Raw genomic sequence first — 27,602 nt, 5'->3', positions numbered from 1 at the left:
CAGAGTCTGGGTCACTAGCCAGTGACCAGGAAGGAACCAGGCGATGTCGTGAAGCAATCAGGGGATGTCGTGAAGCTTGTCTCTGCAACCACGTGGACCAGGAGGTGTCGACGATAACCAGGAGCTGGGCACGGACTATTTCATGAAGGATCTCGCTGGCGGTGGTGTCGGCTTCTGGATTGGAGTCAACAAGCCTTGGCAAAGGCAACCCACGCAGGATTCAAAGATGGCTTCTGGTGCAGACCATTAAGGTCTGCAGGGCTTCTCCTTATCAGGGAAGCAAGGGCCAGCCTGGAGCAACCAGGCCAGCAGTGTAGATTTGTAGATTTTTTATCACAGAGGCCACTAGCCAATGGGCAAATGACCGGACCGATGCATCAAGCACAAAAACACTAGCAGGTCCCACGCAGCACTCGCGGAGTGTGGAGGGCTGTGCATCGGTGTAGAAGGTGCTCGGGCTGGGGCTTCTCAATCCCCAATGCACAACTTTGAGGGTGCATCGGAAGCTGCATAAGTAGCAAGGTGCAGATTTTTCAAGATGGCCGGTCCCACGTCTCTCGTTGCCTCCACGGGTCTCAGCTTTGCTGTGGCTGTGGATCGGGATCAAGGAAGTCTGGAAGTCTGATTCTTGTCAGGCTTTGTGATCGGGCTCTCGTGGGAGTGTCAACAAAGCAAACTGCAGATCGCTGGATGGTGCCTGTTTGCACACGGTGGTCACTCCTTGACCCCAAGGGAGATTCTTCAGTCTTCTAGTTGCAATAGAATGTCGAAGGTCCAGAGTTTTGTTTCAAGTTACAGTTCAGGATAAATCTAAAGTCTCTTGACTCAGCTCCTACCTATATACCAATCTGAGTCGCTGGATTACCTGTGAGGTCCATCTTATGGGTGGGATCAGGGAAGGGGGTGGTTCACCCCTTTCCCTTTGTCCAGTTTTGCACCAGAGCTGGGGATGGAGTGCCCCAGCAACTGGTTTCAACCGGACTATGCATGGAGCACCTTGTGTGCCCCAGGCACTGTCTCATTTCATTCAGCCCGCCCTACCCCAATACACTATGGCCTGTCTGGGGTGGTGCTAGCACCTCCCAAGACAGGAAACCTATTGTCCAAGCCTCCCTCGCTGGAAGGACTCCCAGCAGCAGGAGGTCAGACTTGTGTCTGTGGCAGCAGCGTCCATTTTGTGATGCGGAGGCTCTGGTTAACTTTAACCGGGTTTAACAGGAACAACATGTCATCCCTCTAGAAGGGTGGAATGCTACCCCCGTCGCCAGAACTGGCGAGGGGGTAGTATTGCAAAGCATATGACACCTTACACGACATGTTTTGATAAAGCCAAACCAAAGTTAGCATTCAACCGCGAGGATTATAATTAGGGCTCCCGGTTTTCCGTTTTTATGGATTTCTACATATAAATACAGACGGAAATCTATATTTCCTTTGTCTGTATTTATATTTAGAAACTGTAAAAAACTAGAAAATGTTGCCGCGCTGGAATCCAGAGTTCTCGCCATGCCCCCTTCCTGCTGCTTGAAATTCCTTTCTGGGCACACACACACACATCCGCACCCGAGTACTTCACAGGTCTTTTCAAAGACCATTTACTTGTTAATGAGGCTTAATTGTTCTGTCACCCCATGATTGTTCTGTCACCCCATGCCGTAGCCTCTCCCAACGCCCCTGACTCCCTGTCCCAGGCCCCAAAATGTGACTCCTGCAAATGTGTGACTGACAGTGCACCATGCAGATAACAGACCTGAGTGTGAGTGAATTAGTAGCGCTATAAAAAATGAAATGCATATAATAGAGGGGCTAAGGGGATATGAGGGGTACTGTTGGAAGGCGGTAGTGACGAAATTCATGGATGGGCAGGGGGGGCGCCAAACATATTGTAACACCGGTTGCGAACAGCGCTAAAGCCGGCCGTGCACGCTGACTATCATCTGTGTGTTTCGCTGTCATAAGTGAGCTGCTCGGATAAGTCTGAGAGGTATGTGTGGTAATGTGCCCCAGGACTGAGGGAAGCAGGTGTCGAAGGTTAGCCTGAGTCTTAACTTCTGAGTTCTCCAAAGATAACTCTGCAAAATTGTGGAAAAACCTTGCTGCCTGCCGCTATACGTCCCATCTGTTGCTTTGTGACCACCCCCACCGCCGTTCAGTTAAACAAACAGCCACTCAGTTTACTCCGACATCATGTATATTTATCCGAGTTCTAAATAAAAACACTTTCCTTGAGCGCTCTTGCATTTTATTTTTTGCTTGTCCTCGGTTAAATTGAAATGTTGGCAGAAACAAAATGAGTTTCAGTGTTTTTTCGGCAGCTAATAACACTAACTGCCGTTTGCAAACACCTCTCATCTCCATGCATCAAATAAAATGGAACATTTTAAGTGTATATTAAAGAAGAAAATGTATCGTCACTAACCACATATTTGAAAGTTAATATAAATGTGGTTATGAAATCCGACGGTGCCTAATAGCTATAATGTGTTATAGGAATTCTTCCAGCCAGGAAACCTACAGGAATGCAGAATGGTTCTTGCTGAGCATAGAAAATACTGAATAGCAGTCCCCAATGGAAATGTCAGGAACCTGCAGCTTAAGCCTGCTACCCACAGTTAATTTGGATGATCAACTGCACTGCACAATTAAAATGCCCCAATTACTGAACAGTTTTTTAAACATTGGTATGATTCCCTGAACATAACTCGCTCATTGGCACAACTGTACATGCTTGGCTGTCCCGCCCCAACTGGAACACCTGAATGGGGAAGCATATGCGGCCACAAGTACCCCTTAGAGGTCCTTACAGAAAGTCCCCACTTTGTAAGTGCTGTGCCCTCTCACTGATGTTCCCCATTTACATCAGTGTGAGCTGTGTGATACACTGCATGTCTGGGTACCATGGCGACAAGAGACACAAAGTGACAGGACAATAAAAGTGCACGTGTACAGCACTGAGTTTTTACTGTGCACACTTTTAATCTGTGTTTGTTTTAGGATGGCATCCTTCCAAGAGGAGGGGGCGCGGTTCCTCTGAAGGGGGTAGAGTTAAGTGCCTGTGACAGGTGGCTTTAGATGGAAATACAGAAGTGCTGGCACATGTTTGCTCCTGATAAGTGCTTGTACTCTTCCTAAAGTGTTTTTATAGCAGAACTGAGAAGCACATGTACTCTCCTTTTCAAATTACTCAGTACTGGACCATTTAAAGCACTGCCAAAGCCACAAATCGCTAGTTTAAGTGAGCGCATGTGTGCATTGTCAATTTAAATAAATGTGGAAAAATACTAGCTATAGCATCGCATTTTACTTGTGGCAAAAATAAATGTGGATAAATACAGAAAAAAATGCCCAAAAAATAAATATAGATAAATACAGACGGAAATGGCAAACAAATAAATACCATAAAACCGGGAACCCTAATTATAATGCACTTAAGAGTATATAGTATGGCTATATCATAGCTATAAGGGCATGGTTCCGAAAGCTGCAGACAGGCTCAGCTCATGCTAGAGCCTCATCTCACATAAAACCAAGCACTCTGCCTCCAGGATTGTTAAGGCCTGCCATACGAGGGACTTATAGGTATATATGTGTCTATATGTAAAGGTAGGTATAGGGATACTACACCTAAGCAAGGGGTGATTACATGACCTTGCCCCAGCTGAGTGATCAGCCAGTTGTGTCAATGTGAATGGCCAGCCAGGGGTGGCCTAATACATGCTGCAGCCCCTGGTAGGCCTTGGATGCACCTATGCTCAGGGTACCTATGGTACACTATACAGAGGCTCATAAGGTGACCCAATGTCCAATTGGAGATGTACCTAAAGTACATGGAGTCTATTTTACAGTGAGAGCAGATAGCCTGGGGCCCTGATTAGCAGGATCCTAGGCCAACTAAGTCGAAAACCAGCTAAACACTAGGCAAAAATCTGGGGTAACCATAGTCAAGTATCCACCTTCCTACACAACCCCCCCGCCAACGAAAGAAGATAAGGCTATCCTTGTCCAGGTAAGCCTATTTTGCTTAAGTAGCCATATAAAGAAGTACCTGCACTAGCATGGTTACCCCTGTCTCATGGTCCACTAAGCAATCCCTTACCCTAAGGGTATAATAGGGTCTCCACCATAGGGAATCTCTACCTGTGGTGTGTTTTGACAAAGTAAAAGGCTGGTGTTGAGATGGAGTACTGAAGTGAGGCTCCTCTAATGTAGGGCTCAGCTTCCTCCAATCATCTTCCACCATGCATGCCTTTCTTTCCAGGACTGAGTTGCAATGTGCTCTCAGGGTCAACCTCTGGCTACTTACAGCTGGAGGCTGGGTCCCTTTTGTTGGCTCACTGGAGGGACAGGTCAGGTTTGGGGCCTTTAGGTCCCAGGTTTGGCTGTGCCCAACAGAGTCCATCTGGGGGAGGTTCCTAACTAATAGTAAGGGAGATCCCTCAGGAGTTTTTGAAATTGTCACCTTGCTAGGGCTGCTAGCTTTGGTGCCCCTAATCTGCTGATGGAGGGGTTCCTGTGGACAGGGGGCCCTTTTGGGTCCACGGGCCTCCCTGACCTCTACAGCCCTGGGCTGACTGAGGCAGGGTAGAGAGGGGCAGGTTACCTGCTCCAGACTGGGTCCCAACTTGGAAGGGTCCACTGACATCAGGGGCTCTGCCAGGCTAGGCCTGACTACCTCTGGGGCAGTTCCTTCACAAGGGGTAGGGTCAGTTCCCTGAGGAGGCTGACTCTCACCTAATGTCTGATGGGAGGGAGACTTTTCTTCCTCCCCAATACTCTCTGTCTGAGTGGAATGATCCATAGTATCAGGCTTTACAACACTAAAATATGTTTGAGTTTGGGCTGTGACCATCAAAACCCTACCAACCTTTTCTGGGAGGAACTCTGTTTTTGTGTGGGCTGTGACCATCACAGCCCTGCAAACCTTTTCAGGGAAGTCTGCTTGAGATTGGGCTGTGGCCATCACAGCCCATCCAACCTCTTTAGGAAGGAATTCTGCTTGAGCTGGGGCTGTGGCCATCACAGCCCCACTAACCTTTTCTGAAAGGCCTACCATTTTGGAATGGGTTTCTTGTTCTACCCCAGCCCAGGCTGAGATCTCTAGATCATGTCCCAATAGACAATCTACAGGCAAGTTTGTAGACAGTGCCACTATCTTTGGGCCAGTGACACCTCCCCAGCTGAGATTAACTACTGCCATGGGATGATCTTTCTGCACTCCATCAATGTTGGTCACCTGATAGGTGAACCCAGGTAAAAGTTGTCCTGAGGGGACTAGACTGTTAATCACCAGAGTGATGCTAGCCCCTGTGTCTCTATAGGCTTCAACTTTCTGGCCATTGATGATGGGCTCCTGTCTGTACCTGCCCAAAGTGTTGAGACAAGCAGTGAAGTTGGCAAACCCCATGCCATTTTCACAGACAAGAGTAGCTATGGTAGGGGACCTGGTTAGGCCTGAGTCCACACGAGTTCCCAAAGTAAACCCAGCCAAATTCTTGGGGGCACTCCCACCACCTGGGGGATTACTACTAATAGTAACAGGAGGTCTGGGAGTATTACTTGGGGGAATGTTTTCCTTATTATTGGCCCTTGGGCAACTGCTGTCAGTCTTCCAGTGGCCAGGCTGTTTACAGAGATGGCAATAAGGCTTCTTTCGGTTAGAGGAAGTGTTTTGGGACCCACCCCCACCATTGGAGTTTTGGGGCCCTGTGGAGGACTTGTCTTTTGATTTATCCCCACCTTTCTCTTGAGGCTTGGTAGAATCTTTCTTTGGGTCACCACCCTGATTTTTAGGCCTAATCCTGGTTCTGGCCCATTTGTCTGCCCTCTTACCCAATTCTTGGGGAGAGGTCACATCTGAGTCCACCAGGGGCTGGTGTAGAAGCTGTTTTGACAATTACTAAGGATCTGCTCCCTCATAATCAAATTATACAATCCTGTATAGTCATGTACTTTTCTGCCCAATAACCAGCCCCCGGAGCCTTAGTAGCACAATCTACAAAATCAGTCCAGTCCTGAGTCTGTGTCTTCTGGGTATACCTGAACAACAACCTATATTGCTCAGTGGTTAAGCCAAACCCATCAATTAGAGCACTCTTCAGGGCTGAGTAGTTTTTAGCATCCTCGTCACTAACTGTGAGGAGCTTATCTCTACCTTTTTCTGAAAAGGAGAGCCACAAGATTGCTGCCCACTGACTTTGGGGGACCTGCTGTACTTTGCAAGCCCTCTCCAAAGCAGTTATCCATTTGTGGATGTCATCCCCTTCTTTGTAGGGTGGCACAATCTTACTTAGGTTTCTATTATCATAGGACCTGTCTCTATCCTTAGGGATATTGCTGCCACCAGTGGAATCTAATCCACTTAACTTTTTCTCTCTTGCAAGAGCAAGTTTCTCTTTGGCTAGAACAAGTTCTTCTCTCTCAATCCTGAGATTGACTTCCCTCATCCTAGCCTGAGGTTGTCTTCTCTGAGGGGAAGTTATTCCCCTCTGAGAACCCCTTGAAGCATTGGAGTCGAGAGATTCCCCTGAATGGGATATGTCCCTCCTATACCTCTGGTTAAGTCTACTTATAGGTCTGCATGGGGCTAGCTCATCTGCAGCCCCATGTAGGCTCAGGTTAGCCTTGCTAAGTCTTCTAACTAGGACTTGGCTGTCTACCTTGTCCTCAGAATCTTCCTCTTCCAACTCTTCTTCATCTTGTATGACAGTAGGGTCAGGGGCATCATCTGTAGAGGGTAGGACCTCATCTGCTTTACCTGAAGGGCCTGGGTTATAGGCCTTGTGAACATCAAATCCTTCTGGGAGTTCTATCAGGTGCTGAAGGGTAGGGTTGGAACCCTGTTTCAACCTCCTTGTGGTACACAAGTGTCTCAGCTCATGGAAGTTGATTGCAACATATCTAGAAGCTGCCCTTGGAGGGTCAGTTCCCACATGGAGAGACACATTAGGCTCTGCTGTAGTAGACATGATATAGTGAGGTGTGGTGTGTGCACCTACCTACACTAAGTGTTTCCTTCTAAACCTCTCTAGGAGTTGTAGTCAGGGTGTGCTAGGCCCTTTGGTCTACAACAACTAAGTTCTGTAGAACTTAAGTATTATACGTCTTGTTATATGTACCTATAGGTACCTAATGTGATCTTTCAAATGATATCTCAAAGATTATAATTGGTAATACATCAGCAAGCTCTTATCCCAACCGCTGCACACCAATGTGAGAAGTTGGCCTGATATGTGATGTCCACTATTCTAGTGGGCACCCTGCATCAGTCCAAACAACCCTTATGGTGATGGTTGTAAAGTCAACTTGATAGACCAGCTATCCTAGTGGTAGCATGGACAAAGCAGTCTTGGACTAAACTCAAGAGGGCATGTGAAGCCAGCTGTTTTACCCTATGTAATCCCATTAATATCAAATGAAAGGACACCACACAGGTTATATATAAAATATATATGTATTTATTACTAACACAACCCCTTTGAACTCTTTATGAGGTCAGAGGCACACGCACATAACAAGATACTCAGTTATCATACAATAAGTTGCACAATATACAGTAGAGCCCTAGGGGCACGTAAAACCATATACTAAAATAGTGGTATAAGAACCACGTCAAGAACAAGGAATAGGCCTAGGGTCTATGGAATCGCTGGGGCTACGCTGTTCTACCACAGGATAGGAAGTAGAAGGCCCACAGGAGGCGTGTGCAGTGTCTAAACACACACGTGGGTTCTCATAGAGATACAATGGGAACATAAGAAATGGAAACTAGTTCCTTTAGGACACTTCCGGATGGACTAGGAGAAAGCTACTGGAAAATAGGACACTAGGAGAGTTAATACCCACAGGAGCACCGGAGTACTTGCGTTACCTCACCCACAGAAGCTGGGTGCATAGGTGTCAAAGTGTGTCGGGTTTCGTTGTTGAACCCTATGGAGCCTTGGAGAAAGATGCTGCAGGCGACCAGGAGAGAAGTGTCCGGTTGGATCCAAGGGCGGGTCGAGGATGAAGAGTACCTGAAAGCAGAGGGGACAGAGACTGGGTCACTAGCCAGTGACCAGGAAGGAACCAGGAAGGAACCAGGCGATGTCGTGAAGCAATCAGGTGATGTTGTGAAGGTTGTCTCTGCAGCCATCTGGACCAGGAGGTGTCGATGATGACCAGGAGCTGGGCACGGACTGTCCCACAAAGGATCTCGCTGTCGGCAGTGTTGGCTTCCGGATTGGAGTCAACAAGCCTTGGCAAAGGCAACCCATGCAGGAATCAAAGATGGCTTCTGGTGCAGACCAGCAAGGTCTGCAGGGCTTCTCCTTTTCAGGGAAGCAAGGGCCAGCCTGGAACAATCAGGCCAGTGGTGTAGATTAGTAGGTTCATCGTCACAGAGGCCACTAGCCAATGGGCAAGTGACCGGACAGACGCGTCAAGCACAAAAACACTAGCAGGCCCCACGCGGCACTCGTGGAGTGTGGAGGGCTGTGCGTCGGTGTAGTAGGTGCTCAGGTATGGGGCTTCTCAATCCCCAATGTACAACTTTGAGGGTGCCTCAGAAGCTGCACAAGTAGCAAGGTGCAGGTTTTTCAAGATTGCCAGTTCCACATCTGTCGTCGCCTCCACTGGTCTCAGCTTTGCTGTGGCTGTAGATCGGGCTCAAGGAAGTCTGGAAGTCTGATTCTTGTTAGACTCTGTGATCGGGCTCTCGTGGGAGCGTCAACAAAGCAAACTGCAAATCGCTGGATGGTGCCTGTTTGCACACGGTGGTCACTCCTTGACCACAAGGGAGATTCTTCAGTCTTCTAGTTGCAATAGAATGTCGAAGGTTCAGAGTTTTGTTTCAAGTTTCAGTTCAGGATAAATCTAAAGTCTCTTGACTCAGCTCCTACTTATATACCAATCTGAAGGGCTGGATTACCTGCTAGGTCCCTCCTATGGGTGGGACCAGGGTAGTGGGTGGTTACACCCCTTTCCCTTCTTTGTCCAGTTTCGTGCCAGAGCTGGGGCTGGAGTGCCCCAGCAACTGGTTTCAACCGGACTATGCATGGAGCACCTTGTGTTCCCCAGGCAGTGTCTCATTTCATTCAGCCCTCCCTGCCCCAATACACTATGGCCTGTCTGGGGTGGTGCTAGCACCTCCCAAGACAGGAAACCTATTGTCCAAGCCTCCCTCGCTGGAAGGACTCCCAGCAGCAGGAGGTCAGACTTGTGTCTGTGGCAGCAGCGTCCATTTTGTGATGCTGAGGCTCTGGTTAACTTTAACCGGGTTTAACAGGAACAACATGTCATCTCCCTCTAGAAGGGTGGAATGCTACCCCCGTCGCCAGAACTGATGAGGGGATAGTATTCCAAAGCATATGACACCTTACACGACATGTTTTGATAAAGCCAAACCAAAGTTAGCATTCAACCGCAAGGATTGTAATGCACTTAAGAGTATATGGTATGGCTATATCATAGAACAGCTATAAGGACATGGATCCGAAAGCTGCAGACAGGCTCAGCTCATGCTAGAGCCTCACCTCACATAAAACCAAGCACTCTGCCTCCAGGATTGTTAAGGCCTGCCATAGGAGTGACTTATAGGTTTATATGTGTCCATATGTAAAGGTAGGTATAGGGATACTACACCTAAGCAAGGGGTGATTACACGACCTTGCTCCAGCTGAGTGATCAGCCAGTTGTGTCAATGTGAATGGCCTGCCAGGGGTGGCCTAATACATGCTGCAGCCCCTGGTAGGCCTTGGATGCACTTATGTCCAGGGTACCTATGGTACACTATACAGGGGCTCATAAGGTGACCCAATGTCCAATTACAGATGTACCTAAAGTACATGGAGTCCATTTTACAGTGAGAGTATATAGCCTGGGTCACTGATTAGCAGGATCCCAGGCCAACTAAGTGGAAAACCAGCTAAACACTAGGCAAAAAATCTGGGGTAACCATAGTCAGGTATCCACCTTCCTACAACAACCTTTGAGCCACTCTTGAATGAGGAGGGCAACACATCAGATGAGAAAGATCTAAGGTGGGGTGTCCCAAAGCTGGAGCTAGAGGCAATAAAAAGATGGACTGATGTAGTGATCCATATCAATTCAAAATGTATGAAAAATGGTCTACGGGCACTTAATGGCCATACAAAGTCTGATAAATTGGGGGCTGTTACATTTAATAATGGCTATAGCACAAGCAGAATAGATTATGTTCTGGTCAGCCTAGGATTGTGGCATACAGTGAGGGATATGATAATGCATGTGTGGATATGGACCTGTTTCGTTATAAGCCTTGGAGCGGAATAGAAGACAGTTATATGTCTAAGGATGTGGTACCATCAAATGACCAAAGACGACTAAAATGGACCAAATTAAAAGAACTACCCCTAGTGCTGTCTAGGATTGACAATGAGCTGAACAGGGCAATTAGCGATCTAAATGCTAGTGTAGCCAATTTGCCCGATCGCAAATTACCAACTATCATACATAATGAATTTTTTGGGCACTTGCGTATGAACTATGTAACAAAGAATAAACACAAAAAGGTATTTATATCTAAAGTACAGGAATGGTATAGTGCCGATTGCAAAAGGTCCCGTGCAGAGTTGAGAGATGCTATAAAATTAGTGGATCTAGCACAGGTACGATTAGCAAGGGCAACCTATTGGGGGCAATACTTAAAGCGAAAAAGTAATGGGACAGCAAAAGGTGGGATGATTTGAAGGAGGCCTGTGATGATAGGAATTCAAAGCAATTTTGGAATATCTACAATTGGAACAAAGGATAGCAGGCTGCCGAGTCCCATAACCATGTCTCACAATTAGAGTGGGTAAACCCCTTTAAATCACAATATGCGGCAAGTGAGCATGATAGTGAAGTCAGTAGGCGACAGTGGGGCCTAGCAGCAAAAGATGGAGGCCTGAGTTTGTGAAGTGGGCAACTGGTGAGAGTACACTTAGATTCCAACAGGTGAGACGACAGAACGATGAGAGGGTCTCGGAGGCGGCAATGGCATGATACACATTAGTCCAAGCGTTACAGGACTATCAAGTAGGGGACGACAGAGATGAGATTGCCGTAGTGGAGGGGGGTCCCGAGCTAGAGCAGGTTTACCGAGATTCGGAACGAGGAGTGACACCTGATCCCGCGAGACAGAATGGATCCATGGAATAGTACACACCGATGTCAAGGGGGAGAGGGGTCACCACACTAGTTGGGGGGGGGGGAGGTTAGGGTACACATATTATTGGGACTGGTTTGTTTGATATATTACTCCTATCATGCTATGGTAATTGTTTTGTATAGCGTACGAGGGGCAGGGGGGTTGAGCCATGGTGTGGGTTGGATTGTCATGGTGATTGGTAGATTACATGGCTATGTATAAGGCTTGTATAAAACCCAATAAACTACTTTTTCCAAAAAAATGATAGTGAAGTCAGTATTGCTAAACATTTTTTTATTGAGGAAGCATTTAGTAGGGCGGATGTTGAGGTGGCCTTAAAATCTATCATGGTAGAAAAAGCCCCGGGTTTGGATGGAATACCGGGGGATGTATTTCTTGCCAATAAGGCAAGATGGAGCTTATATATTTTTCTATTGTCAAATGCTATAGCTCAGGGCTCGCCGATTCCAGATTCCTGGAAAGGCGCAGAGATCATCCCTGTCTTTAAAAAAGGAGACAAAGCGTGCCCAGGGAACTATAGACCCATCAGTCTCATTAACTCGCTCCAAAAGGTAATGGGCAGGTTGGTTTTAAATAAAGTGCAGGTTTGGATTAATGAAAACGGTATCTTATACCCCCTCCAAGCAGGATTTAGTGCTTTAATTAGCACTATAGATCAAGTATTCAGGTTCACTCTTTTGCATTGGAAAATAGTGACCCTGGGTAAGGGGAGTTTATATGACGTTTTTGTTGACCTTCGGGCAGCACTCGATCTCTTGCCACGTGGGAAACTCTGGTTGACACTAAAAGATATGGGGCTACCACTTAACTTGCTGTCGCTTATCATTGACTGCACGAAAGCAATAAGGCCAGGATTCATTGGGGCAAACAGGGAAAAGTAACGGAATTCTTTCCAGTGGATAAAGGAGTACACCAGGGATGTGTTCTGGCCCGACCCTATTCTCATTTTATATAAAGGGGATAGTGAACTGCATGAAACTAACTAACACTGATGCACCGCCACCGGCAGGTAAAAAGGTCCCCATACTGATGTTTGCGGACGACACTTTGATTCTCTCTAAAACACCGAGTGGGCTTCAGAGGGCCCTCTCAATCTTTGAAGAGTTTTGTGCTCCACGGAGATTGGAGGTCAACGCGTCCAAAACAAAACTGATGACCTTTAACCCACATAGGGCTTTTAAAGGGTGCAACAGATTGAATAACATCATGCTTGATCAGGTCAAGGAGTTCACATACCTGGGGGTTCATATCCAGGAGTGGCTAAGATGGTCACATCAAGTTGATCTAGCATCATTGAAACATAGGCAACTGGCAGGGGTATTGTTAAAAGAATATAACACCTCTTTTACTAAGAAAATCAGCCCCGCCGTGGAGATGTGTAGCATGAAGGTAATCAGTTCTGCCTTATATGGTGCTGAATTTGGGGCGACGAGAACCTAGCCAAATTAACCATCTCAGAAAATAAGTTCCTTAGAAATATAGCGAGATTGCCCCAGAGCACCCCGATGCGCCCATTGCTGATTGACCTTGGGCGGAAGCCAATCGCAGAAACTGCTAAGTTGCGCCCTTTGTTGTACTGGTGGAGACTATGGTCTACCACAGAGCTAGCAGAGTACTCAGCTGGTTTCCTAGATGTAATCAGGGTGGGTAGTTCATGTAAAATAGATGGCTAAGAGTGCTTAGAGATACAAAAAGGGATGATTGACGGAGCGTTTGAGCAAATCAAACACTCACCCCCAGTCAACTGATCTGGGTTTAATCCATCACCACTCTTTAGCTCACTCCGCCACCCCAGTTCAGACATGACCATATGCAAATCAGTCTGACCCTGTGCCTCATGGGAACAGTCCAGCCCGAACTGTCAAGCCTTGTCTTCCCTGGACCGAAAACAAGCATCCTGGGACCGGTTTCAGGTTCAGCCAGGCTATCTTGAATCCAGTGGCAAAGTGAGCAAGGGACTCACGTCTGAGCATACCCTGCCAACTTAGGGCGAACAAAGCGATACAAAAAGGGATGATGGACGGAGCGTTTGAGCAAATCAAACACTCACCCCAGTCAACTGACCTGGGTTTAATCCATCACCATTCTTTAACTCACTCCGCCACCCCAGTTCAGATGTGAGTCCTGTGCTGTCCATGCCACTGGAATCAAGCTATCCTGGCTGATGAAGGCTGATAGCCAGAAACCGGTCCTAAGATGCTTGATTCTGGTCCAGGGAAGACATGGCTTGGCAGTTCGGGCTGGACTGTTCCCATGAGCCACAGGGTCAAGACTAGTTTGCATATGGCCTGTCTGTACTGGGGTGGTGTGGTGAGCAAAATAACTATGGATTAAACCCAGATCAGTGACTGGGGGTGAATGTTTTTCCATTGTGCAACATTCCGTCCATCAATTGTTGTTTTTGCATTTGTCACCTCGAGTGGGACGGGTATGCTCAGACGTGAGTCCCGTGCTCTCCATGCCACTGGAATCAAGCTATCCTGGCTGATGAAGGCTGAAAGCCAGAAACCGGTCCTAGGATGCTTGATATTGGTCCAGGGAAGACATGGCATTGCAGTTTGGGCAGGACTGTTCCCATGAAGCACAGGGTCAAGACTGGTTTGCATATGGCCATGTCTGAACTGGGGTGGTGTGGTGAGCAAAATAACGATGGATTAAACCCAGATTTGTGACTGAGGGTGAATGTTTTGCCATTGTGCAACATTTCGTCCATCAATTGTTGTTTTTGCATAAGACATCTTAGAGCCACATTATTATGTATGGGTATGAACTCACTGTGGGATGACCCAGAGAACACTATCTTCCCCCCCAAGCAGATCCTGAAAGCTAACTATTGGGAAATGGCGCACACGGATCTGGTGAGGAATGGTGAGTCAGCCTCCCTTACTGGCCGTTTCTTATTCGGTAAATCAGTACCTGAGTTAGAACGTTATTGGGACATTATCACAAAGCCCTTCGTGCGGAAATTATATTTCCAGTTCAGGGTTGGTACACTGCCTATATTAGCCTTTACTAGCAAATGGTCCACATCTTGTGATGATTTGTGCTTGGTGTGCCAGTCTGGAAATGAATCTTTATCCCGTGTACTATTTGAATGCACCAGCTACGTAGCCCGGCGTTGCATCTGGCTGTCCCCAATATGCAAACTTCTAGGAACAAGAAGGGCACAGGAGGCAGAAAGAATACTAAGAAGCGACACAACTGAAGCAATAGTTGTTGCCATGGCGAAATTCTTGGGGTGGGTATGCACAATTAGAGCACGGTCCCTCAAGGAGAGATTAGCCCACTAAATACATCTGTCTTGCTGTATCACATGTTTGAGTAGCCTTTCGCCTCTCACTTAACTGGATAGCTTGTCTTAAAGCAATTATGAAATTTTAATTAACTCATTTTTATATATTATTTTATATTGTGTATATAGTGTTTTTTTAAAGACTTTTATAATTCCATCCTAGAAAGTGTACATTGATTTTGTAATGATTTTTTATGAATTCTATCTGGAAATCATGTGTAATTGTTTTATATGTATATTGTGTGCTTTGATGACCTAATAAGTTGAATAAAGCTTTCTTGGATTGGAGTAGACACTATACATTTAAAAAAAAAATGATTGTACTAATAAGGTTTATAACTGTAATGTAATTTATTTGTAATCTAATTTAGGTAAGCATGCTGCATTTGTCTAGGGAGGGTGTGAAGGAATTGCTGTAGTCACAGTAAACATATCATGAGCAGCTGGTGCGCCGCATTGGTGCGGCTTGTAAAAGTATGTGAAAGTTGGAGAGTACTGCATTTGTGTGCTCGATTGGACCATTACTGTTAAGTGTTCATTGGTGTGATCTTCTAGACAGATGCATCAATGATCCTGCACAAAAGTATCAGTACTTTGGGGATTAGCATGTCTGTGATGAGGGATTACCAGCATGGACGTCAATTCACTAAAATGCCAGGGGTAGCAAAAGTGACTTCATACCACCTTTGACGTTCACTTTCACTCACACATACACATGCTTACACATACAAACCCTTACACATACACACATATTCACACACTTACACACACACAGCCTACACATACACACTCTCTCTTACATAAACACACTCAAAACTGTAAGCACACACACAACATACATACATTTAAAAGCATTATTTTTTACTTACCTTAGCTGCTAGAAAAAAACATATTACAGCTATTTGTAATCTATTTTCAATAAAACTTATAGGGAATAATGACATATTATCCCTATAAGTGTAATAAAAAAATTGACAAAAAACAAGGGGAGCTAAGCGCCCAATCAGCGTCCATATGGACAAGCTGCTTCTACTCTTGGCACTGATTTTGTCATTGCTGGCACTAGGGGTCTCAAAGCCAGTGCCAGTAATCACAAGGATATTTACAACAAGGGGTGGTGAGGGACAGAGTCTCTGAATTAAGCAGAAAGCTCTCACCCAGTCAAGAGATCAGGGCTAGATCCAACACCGTTTTTTAGCTCACTGCACCATCCCAGTTTCAGAACCTGGCTGTATGCAAATTAGTCTGTTCCTGTCCCAGTGCATGATGGGAACAGGGCAAACCAAACTACAAAAGCCAATTCTTACACTGGGAAGGAAACAAGCTCCCGGGGACCGGTTTCTGGCATTACAGCCGTCTTCGGCCCGGTTTGCTTGAATCCTGATGGTGCAATGAGCAAGGGTCTCACATCTGAGAATACCCTTCCACGCTTAGGGTGGACAAAAATATTTACAACAAGGGGTGGTGAGGGACAGAGTCTCTGAATTAAGCAGAAAGCTCTCACCCAGTCAAGAGATCAGGGCTAGATCCAACACCGTTTTTTAGCTCACTGCACCATCCCAGTTTCAGAACCTGGCTGTATGCAAATTAGTCTGTTCCTGTCCCAGTGCATGATGGGAACAGGGCAAACCAAACTACAAAAGCCAATTCTTACACTGGGAAGGAAACAAGCTCCCGGGGACCGGTTTCTGGCATTACAGCCGTCTTCGGCCCGGTTTGCTTGAATCCTGATGGTGCAATGAGCAAGGGTCTCACATCTGAGAATACCCTTCCACGCTTAGGGTGGACAAAAATATTTACAACAAGGGGTGGTGAGGGACAGAGTCTCTGAATTAAGCAGAAAGCTCTCACCCAGTCAAGAGATCAGGGCTAGATCCAACACCATTTTTTAGCTCACTGCACCATCCCAGTTTCAGAACCTGGCTGTATGCAAATTAGTCTGTTCCTGTCCCAGTGCATGATGGGAACAGGGCAAACCAAACTACAAAAGCCAATTCTTACACTGGGAAGGAAACAAGCTCCCGGGGACCGGTTTCTGGCATTACAGCCGTCTTCGGCCCGGTTTGCTTGAATCCTGATGGTGCAATGAGCAAGGGTCTCACATCTGAGAATACCCTTCCACGCTTAGGGTGGACAAAAATATTTACAACAAGGGGTGGTGAGGGACAGAGTCTCTGAATTAAGCAGAAAGCTCTCACCCAGTCAAGAGATCAGGGCTAGATCCAACACCGTTTTTTAGCTCACTGCACCATCCCAGTTTCAGAACCTGGCTGTATGCAAATTAGTCTGTTCCTGTCCCAGTGCATGATGGGAACAGGGCAAACCAAACTACAAAAGCCAATTCTTACACTGGAAAGGAAACAAGCTCCCGGGGACCGGTTTCTGGCATTACAGCCGTCTTCGGCCCGGTTTGCTTGAATCCTGATGGTGCAATGAGCAAGGGTCTCACATCTGAGAATACCCTTCCACGCTTAGGGTGGACAAAAATATTTACAACAAGGGGTGGTGAGGGACAGAGTCTCTGAATTAAGCAGAAAGCTCTCACCCAGTCAAGAGATCAGGGCTAGATCCAACACCGTTTTTTAGCTCACTGCACCATCCCAGTTTCAGAACCTGGCTGTATGCAAATTAGTCTGTTCCTGTCCCAGTGCATGATGGGAACAGGGCAAACCAAACTACAAAAGCCAATTCTTACACTGGGAAGGAAACAAGCTCCCGGGGACCGGTTTCTGGCATTACAGCCGTCTTCGGCCCGGTTTGCTTGAATCCTGATGGTGCAATGAGCAAGGGTCTCACATCTGAGAATACCCTTCCACGCTTAGGGTGGACAAAAATATTTACAACAAGGGGTGGTGAGGGACAGAGTCTCTGAATTAAGCAGAAAGCTCTCACCCAGTCAAGAGATCAGGGCTAGATCCAACACCGTTTCTTAGCTCACTGCACCATCCCAGTTTCAGAAGCTGGCTGTATGCAAATTAGTCTGTTCCTGTCCCAGTGCATGATGGGAACAGGGCAAACCAAACTACAAAAGCCAATTCTTACACTGGGAAGGAAACAAGCTCCCGGGGACCGGTTTCTGGCATTACAGCCGTCTTCGGCCCGGTTTGCTTGAATCCTGATGGTGCAATGAGCAAGGGTCTCACATCTGAGAATACCCTTCCACGCTTAGGGTGGACAAAAATATTTACAACAAGGGGTGGTGAGGGACAGAGTCTCTGAATTAAGCAGAAAGCTCTCACCCAGTCAAGAGATCAGGGCTAGATCCAACACCGTTTTTTAGCTCACTGCACCATCCCAGTTTCAGAACCTGGCTGTATGCAAATTAGTCTGTTCCTGTCCCAGTGCATGATGGGAACAGGGCAAACCAAACTACAAAAGCCAATTCTTACACTGGGAAGGAAACAAGCTCCCGGGGACCGGTTTCTGGCATTACAGCCGTCTTCGGCCCGGTTTGCTTGAATCCTGATGGTGCAATGAGCAAGGGTCTCACATCTGAGAATACCCTTCCACGCTTAGGGTGGACAAAAATATTTACAACAAGGGGTGGTGAGGGACAGAGTCTCTGAATTAAGCAGAAAGCTCTCACCCAGTCAAGAGATCAGGGCTAGATCCAACACCGTTTTTTAGCTCACTGCACCATCCCAGTTTCAGAACCTGGCTGTATGCAAATTAGTCTGTTCCTGTCCCAGTGCCTGATGGGAACAGGGCAAACCAAACTACAAAAGCCAATTCTTACACTGGGAAGGAAACAAGCTCCCGGGGACCGGTTTCTGGCATTACAGCCGTCTTCGGCCCGGTTTGCTTGAATCCTGATGGTGCAATGAGCAAGGGTCTCACATCTGAGAATACCCTTCCACGCTTAGGGTGGACAAAAATATTTACAACAAGGGGTGGTGAGGGACAGAGTCTCTGAATTAAGCAGAAAGCTCTCACCCAGTCAAGAGATCAGGGCTAGATCCAACACCGTTTTTTAGCTCACTGCACCATCCCAGTTTCAGAAGCTGGCTGTATGCAAATTAGTCTGTTCCTGTCCCAGTGCATGATGGGAACAGGGCAAACCAAACTACAAAAGCCAATTCTTACACTGGGAAGGAAACAAGCTCCCGGGGACCGGTTTCTGGCATTACAGCCGTCTTCGGCCCGGTTTGCTTGAATCCTGATGGTGCAATGAGCAAGGGTCTCACATCTGAGAATACCCTTCCACGCTTAGGGTGGACAAAAATATTTACAACAAGGGGTGGTGAGGGACAGAGTCTCTGAATTAAGCAGAAAGCTCTCACCCAGTCAAGAGATCAGGGCTAGATCCAACACCGTTTTTTAGCTCACTGCACCATCCCAGTTTCAGAACCTGGCTGTATGCAAATTAGTCTGTTCCTGTCCCAGTGCATGATGGGAACAGGGCAAACCAAACTACAAAAGCCAATTCTTACACTGGGAAGGAAACAAGCTCCCGGGGACCGGTTTCTGGCATTACAGCCGTCTTCGGCCCGGTTTGCTTGAATCCTGATGGTGCAATGAGCAAGGGTCTCACATCTGAGAATACCCTTCCACGCTTAGGGTGGACAAAAATATTTACAACAAGGGGTGGTGAGGGACAGAGTCTCTGAATTAAGCAGAAAGCTCTCACCCAGTCAAGAGATCAGGGCTAGATCCAACACCGTTTTTTAGCTCACTGCACCATCCCAGTTTCAGAACCTGGCTGTATGCAAATTAGTCTGTTCCTGTCCCAGTGCATGATGGGAACAGGGCAAACCAAACTACAAAAGCCAATTCTTACACTGGGAAGGAAACAAGCTCCCGGGGACCGGTTTCTGGCATTACAGCCGTCTTCGGCCCGGTTTGCTTGAATCCTGATGGTGCAATGAGCAAGGGTCTCACATCTGAGAATACCCTTCCACGCTTAGGGTGGACAAAAATATTTACAACAAGGGGTGGTGAGGGACAGAGTCTCTGAATTAAGCAGAAAGCTCTCACCCAGTCAAGAGATCAGGGCTAGATCCAACACCGTTTTTTAGCTCACTGCACCATCCCCGTTTCAGAACCTGGCTGTATGCAAATTAGTCTGTTCCTGTCCCAGTGCATGATGGGAACAGGGCAAACCAAACTACAAAAGCCAATTCTTACACTGGGAAGGAAACAAGCTCCCGGGGACCGGTTTCTGGCATTACAGCCGTCTTCGGCCCGGTTTGCTTGAATCCTGATGGTGCAATGAGCAAGGGTCTCACATCTGAGAATACCCTTCCACGCTTAGGGTGGACAAAAATATTTACAACAAGGGGTGGTGAGGGACAGAGTCTCTGAATTAAGCAGAAAGCTCTCACCCAGTCAAGAGATCAGGGCTAGATCCAACACCGTTTTTTAGCTCACTGCACCATCCCAGTTTCAGAACCTGGCTGTATGCAAATTAGTCTGTTCCTGTCCCAGTGCATGATGGGAACAGGGCAAACCAAACTACAAAAGCCAATTCTTACACTGGGAAGGAAACAAGCTCCCGGGGACCTGAGCTGAAATGCCCCCGGTAGCTTGTCTCCTTTCTGGTGAAGAATTGGCTTGGTAGTTTAGTCTGCCCTGTTCCCATGATGCACTGGGCCAGGGACAGACTGATTTGCATATAGCCAGGTTCTGAGCTGGGATGGGGCAGTGAGATAAATAACGGTGATGGATCAAGCCCTGATCTTTGGACTGGGTAAGAGTGGTCTGTTTAACTCAGACACTCTGTTCATCACCACCCCCTTTTTGTAAATCGTTTTTGGCCACTATAGGTGTGGCAGGGTATACTCAGACATGAGTCCCTTTCTCACTGCTCCATCAGGATTCAAGCAAGCCGGGCCGAAGAAGGCTGAAATGCCAGAAACCGGTCCCCGGTAGCTTGTCTCCTTTCTGGTGAAGAATTGGCTTGGTAGTTTAGTCTGCCCTGTTCCCATGATGCACTGGGCCAGGGACAGACTGATTTGCATATAGCCAGGTTCTGAGCTGGGATGGGGCAGTGAGATAAATAACGGTGATGGATCAAGCCCTGATCTTTGGACTGGGTAAGAGTGGTCTGTTTAACTCAGACACTCTGTTCATCACCACCCCCTTTTTGTAAATCGTTTTTGGCCACTATAGGTGTGGCAGGGTATACTCAGACATGAGTCCCTTTCTCACTGCTCCATCAGGATTCAAGCAAGCCGGGCCGAAGAAGGCTGAAATGCCAGAAACCGGTCCCCGGTAGCTTGTCTCCTTTCTGGTGAAGAATTGGCTTGGTAGTTTAGTCTGCCCTGTTCCCATGATGCACTGGGCCGGGGACAGACTGATTTGCATATAGCCAGGTTCTGAGCTGGGATGGGGCAGTGAGATAAATAACGGTGATGGATCAAGCCCTGATCTTTGGACTGGGTAAGAGTGGTCTGTTTAACTCAGACACTCTGTTCATCACCACCCCCTTTTTGTAAATCGTTTTTGGCCACTATAGGTGTGGCAGGGTATACTCAGACATGAGTCCCTTTCTCACTGCTCCATCAGGATTCAAGCAAGCCGGGCCGAAGAAGGCTGAAATGCCAGAAACCGGTCCCCGGTAGCTTGTCTCCTTTCTGGTGAAGAATTGGCTTGGTAGTTTAGTCTGCCCTGTTCCCATGATGCACTGGGCCAGGGACAGACTGATTTGCATATAGCCAGGTTCTGAGCTGGGATGGGGCAGTGAGATAAATAACGGTGATGGATCAAGCCCTGATCTTTGGACTGGGTAAGAGTGGTCTGTTTGCCTCAGACACTCTGTTCATCACCACCCCCTTTTTGTAAATCGTTTTTGGCCACTATAGGTGTGGCAGGGTATACTCAGACATGAGTCCCTTTCTCACTGCTCCATCAGGATTTAAGCAAGCCGGGCCGAAGAAGGCTGAAATGCCAGAAACCGGTCCCCGGTAGCTTGTCTCCTTTCTGGTGAAGAATTGGCTTGGTAGTTTAGCCTGCCCTGTTCCCATGATGCACTGGGCCAGGGACAGACTGATTTGCATATAGCCAGGTTCTGAGCTGGGATGGGGCAGTGAGATAAATAACGGTGATGGATCAAGCACTGATCTTTGGACTGGGTAAGAGTGGTCTGTTTAACTCAGACACTCTGTTCATCACCACCCCCTTTTTGTAAATCGTTTTTGGCCACTATAGGTGTGGCAGGGTATACTCAGACATGAGTCCCTTTCTCACTGCTCCATCAGGATTCAAGCAAGCCGGGCCGAAGAAGGCTGAAATGCCAGAAACCGGTCCCCGGTAGCTTGTCTCCTTTCTGGTGAAGAATTGGCTTGGTAGTTTAGTCTGCCCTGTTCCCATGATGCACTGGGCCAGGGACAGACTGATTTGCATATAGCCAGGTTCTGAGCTGGGATGGGGCAGTGAGATAAATAACGGTGATGGATCAAGCCCTGATCTTTGGACTGGGTAAGAGTGGTCTGTTTAACTCAGACACTCTGTTCATCACCACCCCCTTTTTGTAAATCGTTTTTGGCCACTATAGGTGTGGCAGGGTATACTCAGACATGAGTCCCTTTCTCACTGCTCCATCAGGATTCAAGCAAGCCGGGCCGAAGAAGGCTGAAATGCCAGAAACCGGTCCCCGGTAGCTTGTCTCCTTTCTGGTGAAGAATTGGATTGGTAGTTTAGTCTGCCCTGTTCCCATGATGCACTGGGCCAGGGACAGACTGATTTGCATATAGCCAGGTTCTGAGCTGGGATGGGGCAGTGAGATAAATAACGGTGATGGATCAAGCCCTGATCTTTGGACTGGGTAAGAGTGGTCTGTTTAACTCAGACACTCTGTTCATCACCACCCCCTTTTTGTAAATCGTTTTTGGCCACTATAGGTGTGGCAGGGTATACTCAGACATGAGTCCCTTTCTCACTGCTCCATCAGGATTCAAGCAAGCCGGGCCGAAGAAGGCTGAAATGCCAGAAACCGGTCCCCGGTAGCTTGTCTCCTTTCTGGTGAAGAATTGGCTTGGTAGTTTAGTCTGCCCTGTTCCCATGATGCACTGGGCCAGGGACAGACTGATTTGCATATAGCCAGGTTCTGAGCTGGGATGGGGCAGTGAGATAAATAACGGTGATGGATCAAGCCCTGATCTTTGGACTGGGTAAGAGTGGTCTGTTTAACTCAGACACTCTGTTCATCACCACCCCCTTTTTGTAAATAGTAATCACAAGGGGCATGCCAGGGGTGGCACCAGCCCCTCATATGACATCCGAGATTACAAGGGGGTGTTACTTTCATGCGACTAACTTCAGGACTTGGTGCTTCCTCAGCAATTCCTGCAGTTTGCCTGCAATAGGGGCTGGTTTCTACACACACATTTCACTTTGGCTTCCCTGGTGTAACATGCACAGTAAAAGACACAGTAAAAGAACTACAGCAGCACAATTTGAAAGTGGAACATTTTATTCCGATGTTGGTGGGAATTCCTCCCACATCAGATTCAAACATAATAAGAATGTAGTAAACTGATGTCTTTTCACCTATAAGAAATTTCACTGTCAAATATGTTGTTTTTTGTATTTTTTGATTATTTGCAATTATTTAGGGCCTTATTATGACCTTGGCCCCGCTGCTACACTGCCAAAGCCATAATGAGACCACTTGCCGGATTCCAACTGGAATCCAGGTCGGGCGGTCCTGTGGGGGCTGGCCTATGGCAGTGCATTGCCTAGGCTCATACGTGAGCCTTAGCAAGGCACCGCAATGGGAACGCCATTACACGTTCCTGCAGGGCATGGACTGTCAAGCCCATGCCCTGCAGGAACTGGGGGTGCATACATATGGGGGGAACACTATATGCCCCCAACTTCTAATGGGGCGGTCGGACCACCGGTGCAGCAGGACCCTCACCGCCATCGTGGGTGTTTGGCCATCAAACTCAAAATAAGGCCCTTACCATCTGCTTTACCACCTCCTTTAAGGTGAAGGAGATATTTTTAAGTAAAACCCCGATGTTTTGTAATGTCCAAGGGATTTTTTATGTGATTTTCCCACATGTGGTAATACCTTATAGAAACATATCTGATATGCATGTTTACTGCATTGGTATTATGTGTATGATTTTGACTTGCAAAACCATTCAGTAAAATCTCATGTGTATGGCTTAAATTGTAAACCCATAGGGAAGTACCCTGGTAATTCTAATCTAATGAGCAAATCTACCCATTGTGATTTCCCAAATCAAAGTAAAACAATATAAAACATGAATTATTTTCAAACTTTGACAAAAGCATATTTTTCTGCAATTAAGTCTTACTCAGTTTTCCATGATAACTTTTCTGTTTTCTTTGTCCAGTTATTTTTAGGAATGTATCCAGAGGAGCATTTTGTTGAAGAATCAGTGAAAGACGCCATCAAGGTATTCCAGGAGAATCTTAAGGCCATCAACAAAAGCATTGAAGAAAGAAATAAGAAAGAGAACATTCCATACAAGTACCTTGATCCCCACCGTATTCCTAACAGTATTGCAATCTGACTATGTCAGCATATATAGAATAAAATATCCCCTGCCATAAATGGTAAGAGTATTGCAAGTCACCAAGGAGACCCGTAACCATATAGAAGAACAAGGCTGAAGTCTTGAGTACCTTTATAAGGATCTTGAACTTTGAGGAGTCTTGCAATATTCTTTTAACATATGTCACAGGGTATTTTATTCTTATTTTATTCAATATCATAAATTCCTTTCGCAACACCACCAACACCACCACCCTACCCAAAAACTGCTTAAGCCTTTTGTGTATTTTTCCAGCATATGAAAGAGTGAGCATGGCAGCAGATATGAAGAATAACAGTGAAATCTGTAGTGTAAAAGTAACAAAAACGCAGTTAACAATTTGTTGCAAAAAGATATTAGAATCAGTTTAATGTAAACAAGATTTAAAAAAATGCTGTATCTCAAAATGTTTAGTAACAAGCATATATTTCCTGTATGTGCCTATATCATGGAAAAAATAAACATGTAGAAAATAATTTGTTCTTGTTAATCACTGTTCTCATTTTCGTTGCGTAAACTATAGCTGTAAATATGGTCTGTGTACTGTCTTTCACCTTGGCTGCCGGCTCTTGCAGCAGGCATTATGACATCACAACTGAATTGTAATAGCCTATTGCAGTTAAGTAGATATATCATTTCCCTTATTACAGGCGACTTGAAATGTCACAATTTGACTGTAATAAGGAACATGGACACAAACTTTTATACAGGGATTGCAACGACTCATATTATTGTATGACACAGAGGAAGAAAGACACTTGCTTGTATTTAATAATTGTATAATGTTAAGTGTCAGTGAACAAAGCAAGAACAAGTTAAAAAAGAAAACAATATTGACTGTTGAATAAATGTTAAGCTCCAAGCAATTTATCAATATATTTGATGTAGTTAAACATGCAGCAAAAACATACAACTTCTCTGATTGAGGGGCACCAACAATTTGGGCAGGGAAGCACACCTACAAACATGCCCCCATTAATGTATTATCAAACAACAAATTCATACATACACTATATTGTATAAGGGTTGTCTGGCAAAATATCACCAACACAAATATTGCAGACAACAATATTGACAAAAAGAATAACGAAGACACAAATATTGACTTTACATACTATGTATGTAAAGTCAAAATCATGAGCAACAAAAATATAGAAGACCACAATATTGTCGTAGATTAGGTACATTTTAACTATTATACTCAATATCATCATTAAAACAAGTTAACTTGAAAAATTTCACAATATAAAAAATATACTCATAACATAAAAATATATAAAAAATGTATCACTTACAAACATCCGGCACACAGAAGGGTACAAAGTTCCCCGGGGAGAGTGCTACAGTGTGGAGAAAGGGAAGAAGTGCAGAGTCAAGGAACTAGGAAGGTTCCCTTGTCGGAACTAGAGAGCCTCACACACCCAGAGCGCTAGGTGTGAAACACACCCTGACTGTAGGATGTCCAGTTTCATCATCGGCTCACTGCTCCTCGTCAGACCGACGCTGCAATGTCTGACGGAATGCCGAAAGGCACTCTTTTGGCGGAGTTCTTTTGTTCCTTGCCGATGGTGTGTGTGAGTGAGAAAAAGAGGAAGTGTAGTCGGTGCAAAGTGAGTGAATGTTAAAACAGGGTAAGCAGTCCACAATGAATTTTATTGACGTGGCTGATTCCCTGATTAAAAGGGGTGAGAGGGGAGCTAGAACTGTAGGGTGTGCAGAAAACTAACTCAACCCCCTGATGTGGTCAACATGTTTCTCGCCAACCGGCGATTCGTCAGGACCTTAACAAGGTACTACACAAGAAAAAGGTGATACACTGCTCATTCAGAAAGTAAAAAGCAAATGTAAATACAACCTCACTGGATCGGGTACAAAGAGGGCCAAGGGGTCCTGCTCTAATTAGGAGACCCTAAGGGAGAGTAACACAGGCCTCGCAGCATGCTCCTGTGAGGACAGCGCTGTCTGGTGGGTGTACCTGTGTACAGACGCTGGGACGGCGGCGACACCTACCCCTCAAGCTCGCGGTACCTGGTCAGGGTGCGGAACAGCTGGTCACTTACAAACATTACATAAAATTATTTCTTCAAAGCAGTCATAAAAATAATAAATGTATTCAAAAATACTTAACCATAAATAATAACACGTTATTAATTATAATTACACGTGCTAAATATTCAATAATTAACAACATTATGGAATACAATAACATGAAAAATAAATTGATACAAAATATTAGAAAAAAATTGTCACAATCAGCTAACTTTTAAAATGAAAACACAAAATATGCGTTACATTTTTAAAAAAAAGCATGATAATAAAAATTAGCCTTGGAGGGGTCAAATTAATTACTTCCACTCTAACTTGACCAATAGTAGGGAAAGTTTTGGACTTTGGAGGGGTTAGATTTACTATTCACACTCCAACCTAAGCAACAGTAGAGAAAGTTTTGGACTTTGGAGGGGTCAGATTTACTATCTCATGGCCAACATGAGCTACCATAGGGAACGGTTTTAGATTATGGAGGGGTCAGAACCACTATTACCATTCCAGCACAAGGAACAGTAGGGAAAGTGCTACATTTTTAGTAAGCTCAAATTACATTTTCCCTAGTCTAAATTAATACAAAACAAATTATATATAAAATAAATACACGTAAAACCTATTTCAATAAACATATGAAAACATACTTTTAACATTATATAATTTGTATAAAACATTAGAAACTAAAAAGCTCAAATTTACATATACAATGATACATAAAATTGTATTAAAATTATAGCAATTACAAACTTTGAAAAAATGGATTTAAAATATGTCCCACCCTATTACCATAAAATTCCAAAATCCACTAAAAAATAAATCAAAAGCAGAAATAATCACAATGCAAATTATTTAAAAAATAACACTATAAGATTAATTATTATACTAAAAATCTTAATGAAAATACAATTCATATCTCAGTTATTAAAAGCAAATAAAATAATTAACAATATCAATTATGTAATTAACATTTTAACAAAATATATTTTCGAAATTATCCATTAAATAACTAAAAGCATGTGGATAATTAACAAATTAAAACACATTAAACAAATATAATCAATTAGAAAAAAAACATTAAAATAATTCTCTCCATTCCCACACAAACTGAAATACAAACTACTAAAAGCAAATTACTATGAATAAAAAAAATTAAATATATTATCAAATAATAAAAAACTACAATAAAAGAAACTAAACATATCTAATATTAGAATAATACCATCTTATACAATATATACATGAGCAAAACTCCACCAAATAATTAGAAAACTTTATCAAGGATTTGAATTTTTTTTAAAAAAACTAAAAATTTGAAATTCTTACATTCTTTACTCTGCGGCACAATATTGTTGACATCACAGTATTTTTGACACATTATTTGTGTCCCATGATATTTTATAAACAATTTTTTGGCTGGATAACTGTGCAAGAATCTCCATGCACGAACATGACAACATCACGTATGTATTATCTACCATGGTTGAAACTCTGTCCGCAGCCATATACACTCCAATGTAACACCAGCAATGCACTTCAGAGTCGCAAAAAACATCATCTACCAGCAATTAATCCTCCCCAGGTCCATGGTGCATGGGTAAGC

At 45.2% G+C, this 27,602-nt stretch overlaps 1 protein-coding gene across 1 annotated transcript in view; it reads left to right on the top strand.

Moving 5' to 3' along the window:
• Positions 1-24,432, top strand: part of LOC147711652 (polyunsaturated fatty acid 5-lipoxygenase-like) — a 977,760-nt gene extending 953,328 nt beyond the window's left edge. Inside the window, exon 14 of the mRNA XM_086922317.1 lies at positions 23,759-24,432. Coding sequence (XP_086778443.1) covers positions 23,759-23,938 — 180 coding nt within the window. The 3' untranslated portion in view covers positions 23,939-24,432. The remainder of the gene's footprint in view (positions 1-23,758) is intronic.
• The last annotated feature ends 3,170 nt before the right edge of the window (positions 24,433-27,602 follow it).

This window comes from Lissotriton vulgaris, chromosome 5 (genome assembly GCF_964263255.1).
Source record: "Lissotriton vulgaris chromosome 5, aLisVul1.2, whole genome shotgun sequence".
In the NCBI taxonomy this organism is placed as follows: domain Eukaryota; kingdom Metazoa; phylum Chordata; class Amphibia; order Caudata; family Salamandridae; genus Lissotriton; species Lissotriton vulgaris.
This window is presented reverse-complemented; position numbering and strand designations above follow the sequence as displayed.